Consider the following 10,940-nt stretch of genomic DNA (forward strand, 5'->3'; position numbering starts at 1 on the left):
TTGTTTGTCTTCATATGTGCTTTGTTATATTTCTAGAAATAGTTGATAAGTAACTGATTTTTTGGTTGAAATGGGTTAACATATTATTATTATCTAGTGGATTTGATATTTCAATGTGCTCGATGATTTATGCCAACATATCCCAGAGAAATATATCAAAGTAGTGACCATCAAAGTCAACGGAGATTTAGAGGGAATAAGGACTATTTTAATTATTGACATTCATCCATTTGTAATATAATAGAACGCACATTTGGCATTTTGAAATCACGATTTAAACTTTTAAGAAACATACCTAAGTATTCAGTTGGGCGGCAATGACTTTTGATCACCACATTTTTTACATTACACAATTTTATTAGAACGACGGCTCCAAACGACTTCTTGTTCGAGCATTGAAGAATTGCGTGGCTCAATCCAAGTGGTCGTGCGGTTAGTGACGCCGCAACTTCACCACCTTATCCTGACATGAGGGCATATACAATTGGGGATGATAATGTCATCTCTATGTAGTTAGATATGGGTGTTCATTGAATGGTAAATCGTTCATGATGACATGTATGCAATAAATATCGTGGGTGTAAGGGTGTAGTTTGATCATTCAAGTTTATTACCATTTCACAAGTACATTTCGAATCTATTGAAATTTATAGAATATTTCACATCTAATTTTGATAATATATCAAAAATAAAAATTTTATTTTAGTGTGGGTGCAAGGGCTTAGTTTTATTATCTTTTTCTTTGTTGTAGTTTTAGATAATTCGTTATGCAAATTATCTGAAATAATTAATAAATAACCGTCATTTAGCATGTCATGAAAATTTTCTACACATTGAAAATACATTGAAAAGAAAAATATGTGTCTAGTTGTATTTGTGGTTTTAAAAATTAGCATTTACATGCACGAGAAGTTTGTAGCACATTTCTTTACAAATTAGCATCTCTAATTTTACAAGGTCTATACAGATATTTATTTCAATATATGATTGGTCCATACGTAATTTTTATAATAATAAAATTATAAAATAAAGTGATTTTCTATGAGACAAACTATAAAATAGATATATAGACAAAACATTTTCTTTGCTTTATGCCGAGTAATTTTCAATCATCAATGGCATACGGTGTTTGCATAAAATAAGTTCAAAAGCTGGGCAAAATGATCATTAGTTACTGAAAATGTAAAATGATTTTAAGCAAAATAGTTTTTATAAAAAATATTTTGTAAATATATTTTTAATTATTTAATTATTTTGTAAATAAAAATATATTTATTTGATGTTTTATAAAAATGATTTAATTTTATAAAAATGTTGTCATCATATAATATTATTATGAAATATATTATAAAAAATGAAATTTGGGTAGGTAATTTATAAAATACTATTAGTCAAAATCATTACAAACACTATATAATAATTGGTGGGACCCACATTTATCAAATCTTCAAAAATTTAAAACTATTTCATCTCACTTCCAAATCCAAACACACAATTTTTAAAAACATGCATCTCATCTCATTTTAACTTAATAATTTTACTATTATTTACAAACTATTTCAACTCATCTCACCATCAAAAGTGACTCTTATTCTTTTGCTTGGTCTCAATTATCTAAATTAATAATCTGTAATTTTCTTTCTAAAGCGAAAAAAATTGACTCCAACATATTGTTAATTATTTCGAATATAATGGAGCATATAATTTTAAAACCCATGAAAAGCGACTTCTGTATCTATTTTTCCTGTCTCCTCAATTTTTTTTTCTTATTCTTCTCTCATTCTCTGTTTAAAAAGGATAAATTTAAAAATGAATCAACAACAATTTTAGATTCTGTGATCGATAAATAAGACGACACATCAATCACGCGGTAAAGATGAGATCGAAGTGCATATATATATATAATATTTGGTTTTAGGTGAGTGCCTCCTAGCTTCTTTTGAAAAAGTGAACGTCCTCGCATGGTAAAGTGATAAGTAATTAATGGTTTTACTGTTGATCATCATTTTTACATATTATAAATTATATTTATTTTAATTTTAATTTTTTTAAATTAATTAAAACTTTCTATGCACCATCTATATCCTAAATACTTAATAAAAATAAAATATAAAATTTAATGTCAATATTAACGCCTTAAAATTCTTCTATTCCACGTCATGCACGCGTGGAAGCATTACTTCACCTCACCTCATCACATCATTATTATTATTTTTAGGATAAAAAAATCTACATAATCTCGTACTATTCACACAACTTCTACATATTATATTTTTTTAATTTTTATTATTTTTTTCTTTTAGTAAATATTTAATATATGAATAATGAGTAGAAAAATTGAATTAGTTTAAAAAGAATAAAATCAAAAAAAATTTTAAAAAAACATTAAAAAAATTTTAAAAAATTTTAAAATTTTAAAAAAATGTGATGTGTGGAGGATAGAAGGTTGTGTAGTATTGCACTTTTTACATGTATTTTTTAATATTTTTTTAAAAAATAAAAAATTATAATATTATTAAAATATATTTTCTTAATCACTAAATAAAAAAATAAAAATAAAATAAAAAACTACAACGGTAAAAAGGAACGGTGACACAATCATTTTTCTTATTTTTATTTTACTTTTATCTTTGAGTATTTTTTCAACATTTTTAAATTTATAAAATTTTTTTTACAGTATTATTAAAAAAAATTTAATTATTAAATAAAAAAAAGTCCAATCGAATCCCCAGTTGAAAATATAGACTTTAGCATTTCTGAATTTAATATGACATGTTTCTATAGATGAATGCTACACAACCTCCTATCTTCTACACACTATATTTTTTTAAAATTTTAAAATTTTAAAATTTTTTAAAATTTTTTAAAATTTTTTTTAAGTTTATTCTTTTTAAACTAATTTAATTTTTTTTATTCATTATTCATATATTAAATATTTGATAAAAAAAGAAAATAATAAAAAAAAAATATAATGTGTGAAAATTATGTGAATAGTAACAGCTTGCCTAGATGTTTTGGTTTCTATATTGGTTTGAAAAGGCTATAAATACGCACGCATGCATAGCCAACAACTACAACTACTCGTACCACCACAAATACAAGTACGTACGTAACTATACCTGTTTCGGCTTTCTTCGATCGAATGGCTTCTAGTGCTGGCGTTGTCGGCTTTGTGAAAGCCGGATACTGGTTTTGCGGTTCCATTCCTGTAGAAGCAATACATTCTGAACTCTTCCATTATCTTTATGCTGGCTTTGCCGAGGTCCACCTTGATGGCGGGGTCACCTTTCCTAAGGATTACAAGGTACAATTCCAAAAGTTCACCGTAACCGTTCGAAAACGATCCCCAAACGTGAAGACTCTTTTATCCATCGGTGGTCATGAAGGCCACTCTGCAGCTAAGATATTATCTCTAGTGGTGGGAGATAAAAATAAGCGTGCAAGATTTATACAGGAATCCATAGATCTAGCCAGGAATTACGAATTTGAAGGCCTCGACCTCTGCTGGCTGTACCCCTCCTCGTCCGACGACGATGCCGACCTTGACTCATTCCTGAATGAATGGCATGTTGCCGTCAATGAAGATTCCAAGAATAAAAAGAAAGATCCGTTGCTTCTAACTGCGGCGGTCTTTCACCACCCGGTCATTCCCCGCTCTAATTTCAATTATCCCATTCAGGCTATTTCTGACAACTTGGACTGGATCAACGTACTGGCCATTGACTTCTATACTACCTCCAACTCTTCGGGGGAGACTGGACCGGTTCATGCGTGGCGTACTCGAACTCAAGATCTGCCAGACAGGTGCGGAGAAATAGGCATTCAAAACTGGATTGATAATGGAGTTGCGACAAAACAATTAGTCCTCTGCCTTCCATTTTATGGCTATGAATGGATTCTAGAGAACTCGAATAACTGTGGATTATTTGCACCGGCGCATCCAGGAAATAATGTCCCCTTACCCTACAAAATTATCCAGGATATTCTCTCGAAAGGCAATTACATTCCCTGTAGGTATGATGGCGATTATGTTGCTACCTACTCGCTAAACGATAAGGGGAGTTGGATTGGTTATGATGATAAAAGGAGCATCTCTAATAAGGTTAACTTGGCAAGGGGTAAGGCTAATTTGGGCGGTTATTTTGCATGGAATGTGGGCTTCGACGACAAAAGTTGGACTCTTTCGACTGCAGGTAATTTAATAATTAGCTGCATGAATTCAATATCGATCGTATCTTACATATCTTGATCGCAATTATAAGCTGCCAAATTCCATGACATATTGCTTGAATTTTCTAGTACTACTGTTTCGCATGAATATATATATATATATATATATATATTTATACGCTACCTCTCTTTTCTTTTTATTTTCTATTTTCTATTTTCTAATGAACTTTGCTTAATTTTCTTGTCCGCGTAGCCAAGAACGCATGCGATCCGCCGGCTGGGGCTAATCAGTAATGGCCGCAAGTATTGTGAAGAATAATCAACAGCATGGCCAGCAATATATTATGTATGGTGTGTTTGTATTATAATATGAAGGCCAATGATATCAGATATACAGATGTTCTGTTACAATTATATGTAACATAGACGTTTGTTATAGCATCAGCAATAAGGCCAATGGCTATATATGCCGCGCGTGTTAATTGTGTGTAATATTATATAAGAAGCGTGTATTATCCCCAATAAGGTCATTTTTATGGCCTGTACGATAAATGAATGTTGTGTATTATAAAAGGAAGTACTTCCTTTTGTACTATTATGAGTTTGCCCCTATCTAACATATATAAAAGTAAAAACAAAAACAGAAGATCTAGCAAGAAAGAGGTTCGTGAGGGAATAAGAGCTAAGAGAGAAAAATACAATATTTATATATATATATGTTAGTTAATAATATTTGGTTTTAGGACATGTATGTATTTTAATCTTCTGAAACTTTTTGGTATCAAACTTTTAACTTAGAAATATCAAGATTTTATTAAAGATAATCTGAAATATATTTATGAGTTTTATAAGAAATTTCTAAGTATTTTTAATTCGATTTTTTTAAACGATTTTTTTAATTCGATTTTTTGATTTTTCGATTAAATACCAGTAAGCATTTCTCATTATAATTACTACACCATAATTTGAATAGCTACTTGATTTTAATATTCATACCTAGCTAGCTAGCTACATACAGCCGGCCGTTTATTTCATTCGAATCGCTTTAATATTAAGGGTAGTGATAGGCTTACTACCTATTTACTACTCATCTACTACTTGTAGTGTTTTTATTTTTTTATCATTTTATTTTAAGTATTTTTTTAACATCCTTAATCATTAAGAAAAAATTAAAATATATAAACTTACTATTTATCACTTCCTTAACTATTAAGTAAAATAAAAAATTATAAAAAAAATCAAATACAAAAAAAGTAGTAAATGAGTAGTAAGAGGGTAGTAACCCTATCATTTTCCTAATATTAATTATCAACTTCATGCAAAACAAATTCGATCCATGATCAGTCGTCAGAGTCAAATGCACCATAGACAATAAATAAAATTAAGAAAACAAAAAGAGAAAGCTCAATCTTAATTACCAATTTGATCGTTTCCGATTAATTTCTTTCTCATAATTATTATAAGAACATGCATGTAATTAGTAGTTCCTTTGGTGCACGTGAGTAATGAGTTTATATATGTTCCTATTTAAATAAATTTCCTTTGGTGATTAAAAAACTGGGTCTTTAATTTAATTCCCGCATTGGTACTGACGTGTCAAATAATTTGGTCCGATATTCGAAGAAAGATTCTCAAGCTAGCAAGCTAGGTCCGGTCAATTTGGTCTGAGAGGACAACTGGGTCTTCCATCCTGTTGGAAAAATAAGAGGAATCTCCTGTTATGAAATACAATGGCTACTCTATTACGTGCCTAACACATTTCATCAACTATAATTTTTTAAATAAAATATAAATGTTCAAGTCTTTAAGAACAAAAAATATAATTTTTTAACAAAAAGTAAAAAATTAAAATTATTTATTTACACATTAAACACGCTAATAATTAAAAAAAAAATCATCAATTTATTCATTTATTTTAAAGATGCAAGTTTATTGATTACCCTCACTTATAGCGAAGGAAAACCATAGTTACAACACCTGATACCTGAGGGTTACAAATATATATATAAAAAAAAAAACCCCAACCCAAGCATAAAAAATTACACTACAAAGACATAAAAAACCTAAACAACCTGGAACATGCAAAACAAGACCAAGGAAACTCCAAAAAATACATTGCAAAGACATAAAAACCTAAACAACCTGCAAAACAAAGTTAGTACGCACAAACATTCAAATGAAACTAAAAGGGCATCAAACATGTAAAAAAGGCTAGAGACGAATACAAGGAAGACCTAATTTTTTCCACAAGAGGTTCAAGAATGCGAGCCGTAACTCTACCAGAAACCAAAGGAACCCCCAAATAAGATAAAGGGAACTGACCAACCTTAAAACCTGTAGCTCTCACCAGGCTACGCTCCCTCAAAACATTAATCAACTTCGAAGGAAAGAAAGCTGATTTTTCTTTGCTCATAACTTGACCAGACCAATGCTCATAAGTCCCCAAAGTGTCCATAAGCCTTTTCACCGAACTCTTACTGCCATTCATAAATACCGAAAGGTCATCAGCATATAATAAGTGAGAAATAATAGAAGCACCCATAAGGTGGTAAAAAATTTTAATTTGACCCTCATCGAAATTTTTTCGCAAAAGCCTAGTCAACACCTCCTCCATTAAAATAAACAAATAAGGAGATAGAGAATCTCCCTGACGCAAACCACGAGAAGGTTTAAAAAAATCTTTATAAGTGTCATGCATCATCACCGAAAACCAAGGTGACTGGATACTCTCCCCCACCAATTTGCAAAAATTAGCAGAGAAACCAAAACACTCCAAAACCCTCAAAAGGAACGCCCAATCCACCCGATCATAGGCCTTAGCCATATGAATTTTTACCATAACATTTCCCCCACAAGTCTTCCTGTGGAGAGAATGAACCATTTCTTGGGCGAGGGTAATATTTTCAAAAATGCTCCTTCCAGGTACAAATGCACCTTGTTCCATAGAAATCAAATTTGGAAGAAGCCGCGTCAACCTTTTGACTATGATCTTGGAGAAAATTTTATAAGCCACCGAACAAAGACTAATCGGATGGAATTTATCAAAACTAGTAGGATGCTGCACTTTACGAATTAAGACAATATAAGAGGAAGAAAAATACCTGGGCAAAGGCGCACATTGAAAGAAATCTGTTGATGCCTCAACAATGTCAGCTTTAACAATATCCCATTAGGCAATGGAAAAAACCTAGTCGAAACCATCAGGGCCAGGATTACTGTATCTTGGAATGGAAGTGAGAGCTTTTTTGATCTCTTCCTTTGAGGGAGCCATACAAAGAGCGTTATTCTCTGCCATTGAAATGCTACAACTCAACAAAGGTGTAAGATTCGCCTGATCCAATATTGGACTCTCAGTAAGAAACTCCATTAAATACTCAACAACACCCAGATGAACCTCTTCCCAATTCCCCAAAACGCGACCATCATCTAGCTTCATTTGAGATATCACAGTTTTGGATCTTCTTTGATTAACAACTGCATGATAGAACTTGCTATTTTGATCCCCTTCAAGTAACCATTGTTTCTTGGCAATTTGAGCCAACCTTGTTTCTTCTCTACCCTCCCAGACTTCAAGCTCAATTTTGGACACAAGAAAATCCACTTCCACATCTTCAGAGTAACCTGCCTGAAGTTGATGTTCCAAAGTTTCCACTCGTTCCTCCAGAGCCCGAATGTGAGAATCCACCCTTCCAAAAAAGGGACTTATTCCAAGCCCGCAGAGCCATTTTTGTTTTCTTTAATTTTTCGGCAAGCTTCCAAAGACCCCTCGAGCGCACTGGAGACATCCAAACCTCTCTCACACAAGAAAAGAAATTTGTCTGAGATACCCACATATTCTGAAACCTGAAAGGGTGTGGACCATTCAATTCCTCCATTCTCGCAAAATTAATCACCATGGGTTAGTGGTCCAAAGTTTTCCTCACCAGATACTCATAATGGGCAGAAGGAAATTTAGAGTGGAACTCAGTGCTAATCAAAACCCTATCCAACTTTGCCTAGCTGCGGGACTGACCCTCATGTCCATTGCACCAGGACATGTGTTGTAATATTATAGAGTACTTATATATCAGACTTTGATTAGTAGGTTTCATTTCTATCCATGAAGACCAAGAAGAATGTGAACATAATTAATGCACAATGAAGTGAGAAAATACATGAATGTGCGCTAGGATCGATTTGATCATGAAGCTAGGATGGTTAGCAATGAATCTTACAAAAAATCTTTCATCGACTCTTCGATAAGGATAGCGAGGCTTTACGGCTTCCAAGGCCTAGACCTTTGTTGGGTTTCAGCAAATACAAGCTCAGACATGACCAATATGGGATTACTCTTTCAGGAGTGGCAAGATTCCGTGAATTCTGAGGCAAAGAACTCTAGCCAGCAAGAATTGATCTTGACTGCTGCAGTTCAATACTCCCCAGATGTAGAAAGTGCTTCTTTCCTTGTGGACTCAATCAGGAGCTACTTGAACTGGGTGCATGTCATGGCTTACGACTACTATATGCCTGAGTGGTCAGAAATTACGGGTGCTCATGCAGCCTTGTATGATCCATCAAGTCAGTCTAACACAGATTATGGCATTGGCGCATGGATTGGTAGAGGCTTGTCTGCAAGCCAGTTGGTTCTGGGTTTGCCTTTCTACGGTTATGCCTGGACGTTAAAGAATCCCAACTACAGTGCTATAGGCACACCTGCTACAGGTCCAGCCATTACAGATGATGGATCCATGAACTATAAGGACATCAAGGGCTACATTCAGAGATATGGAGCTGCTGTAATGTATAATGCTACATACGTAGTGCAATACTGCATAGTTGGATCGACCTGGATTGGCTTGATGATGTTGAAGTTGTCAAAATTAAGGTTTCTTTTGCCAAGGAGATGAAGCTACTTGGTTACTTTGTGTGGCAAGTCCCATATGACGACAATTCGGAGCTTTCTCGAGCAGGTATGAGATGTTGCACTCACTTTATCTATTTGATTCTTCCTGATCTGCATAATACTAGTGGGACGTTAATCCAGTTGCCTGCATTTTAAACGAATTCAGAATTCAGAATATGAATTGAATTATCATCTTGGCTAAATGAATTTAAAAGGCCCAAAATTCTCAGGAAGAAAGATTGAAATGGCCTCCTCTGTTCAACTGTATAAAAATATTTGTTTAATTTTAATGATTGCTCTCTCATTAACTTAATGAATCACATGATCAGCTCAAGAGGAAGAAAACAATCGACCGTCCAAGAGGCGATTATTAGTGATCATTTTGACACTGCTAGCATTGTTCTACTAGGCCTTGTAGTCTGTTACTTAACAATAAGAATGCACAGATCAAAAGGTAATTTTTCTTTTCCCACATGTAATCACCATCTAGAATTATAAGGATTAATTATTAATTAACCACCATTTTCCTGTGTTTCGTTTTCTTTTTTAAATATAGGAATGGTTGTTACATCTTAAGATACAGGGTCCAAAGTCAATCATAGAGAAGCTGTAGGAGACTTCAACAGCAATGTTCCTAATCTGCAAGTCTTTAGTTTAAGAGACATTGAGGCAGCTACTGACCAACTTTCAATTGAAAATAAACTTGGAGAGGGAGGTTATGGTCCCGTTTACAAGGTAAACTTTGTCAGTGTTCAGATTGTGGTTAAGCAACAAAAAAAAAAAAAAGAGTTCGTGTCGTAGCATTTTTCCAGCAACATCATTAGAGGAGCTTCGACTTTTACAAGAGTAAATTAGGAGAAAGATGAGTCTATCTAAATCATTCCCATTGAATAATATTTTTCAGCAGGAGTAGCATTGATGTTGTGGCATTGCTCCACCACTATCAATAAGATATTTAAGAAGTATTTTATCGAGTGACAGATACTATGATGGGTATCCTTTTATTTTGTCAGGGTGTATTACCAAATGGGCAAGAAATAGCACTAAAAAAACTTTCAAAGACATCTATCTACTCAAGGGTTTGAGGAGTTCAGGAATGAGGTTATACGAGTACATCTAGTGCGAGTTTTGGGATTTTGCATTGAAAGAGATGAACAAAAGCTGATCTACGAGTACATGCCAAACAAAAGCTTGGACTTCTACCTCTTTGGGGTTTGATATTTCCTGACTTCAATGAGAGTAAATAGAAAATGTTAAATGCATCATATGAGATTTTGCATCATTGCATAGAAGGCTGCAAGTCTGTTATCCATAGCGATGACACTTTTGCCAAACACCTCTAAGCTTAAGCGGAACAAAGGCAATTTCAGCGGAACAGTGGCACATGGTGTCTTTGCAAATTTGTGATTTTTTTTAGCATGTTAATCCTAATTAGCCCCATGATAATTGTATTACTGACTTGTTCCTAATTGCATTCAACATAGACCAAATCAGACGGCATCAATTGGATTGCATTGACATATCTCCAAGAATACTCAAGAATGACAATTATTCACTGAGACTTGAAAGGAAGCAACATTTTACTGGATGAAGTGATGAAGCCCAAAATATCAGATTTTGGTAGGGCTCTCTTTGCCCATAAATATTAAATGTGCTTTAACATAATTATTGAACTCAAGAAAGACCAAGAATCCAACGTAATAAATATTAGGTTCCGTAGCTTATTCAAAATTATCCAATAACCTTTATTGGGTTTCCCACAGTATTGGTCCATTAATAATAATTTGGGTCCAATAATATAATTCATGATCTATCTTTAAAAATATTGAACCGAATCGTTATACTATTTGATGCACCCATGATTGCATCAACTAGACAACAAAATGAA

The 10,940-nt window shown here is 33.3% G+C and overlaps 1 protein-coding gene across 1 annotated transcript; it reads left to right on the top strand.

Annotated features, from left to right (window-relative positions):
* The first annotated feature begins 3,052 nt into the window (after nucleotides 1-3,052).
* On the top strand, nucleotides 3,053-4,768 carry LOC109004829 (class V chitinase-like). Its single transcript, XM_035690564.1, has 2 exons — nucleotides 3,053-4,193; nucleotides 4,424-4,768. Exons 1-2 carry the CDS (start codon nucleotides 3,143-3,145, stop codon nucleotides 4,462-4,464), a joined length of 1,092 nt encoding a protein of 363 aa, XP_035546457.1. The 5' UTR covers nucleotides 3,053-3,142; the 3' UTR covers nucleotides 4,465-4,768.
* Nucleotides 4,769-10,940: the final 6,172 nt, after the last annotated feature.

Source organism: Juglans regia, chromosome 6, assembly GCF_001411555.2.
Source record: "Juglans regia cultivar Chandler chromosome 6, Walnut 2.0, whole genome shotgun sequence".
Classification (NCBI taxonomy): Eukaryota; Viridiplantae; Streptophyta; class Magnoliopsida; order Fagales; family Juglandaceae; genus Juglans; species Juglans regia.

Coding starts and splice junctions, on each gene's coding strand:
- LOC109004829 (XM_035690564.1), top strand. CDS start 3,143: ATGGCTTCTAGTGCTGGCGTTGTCGGCTTTGTGAAAGCCGGATACTGG. Junction 4,194..4,423: donor TTGGACTCTTTCGACTGCAG/GTAATTTAATAA, acceptor TTGTCCGCGTAG/CCAAGAACGCATGCGATCCG.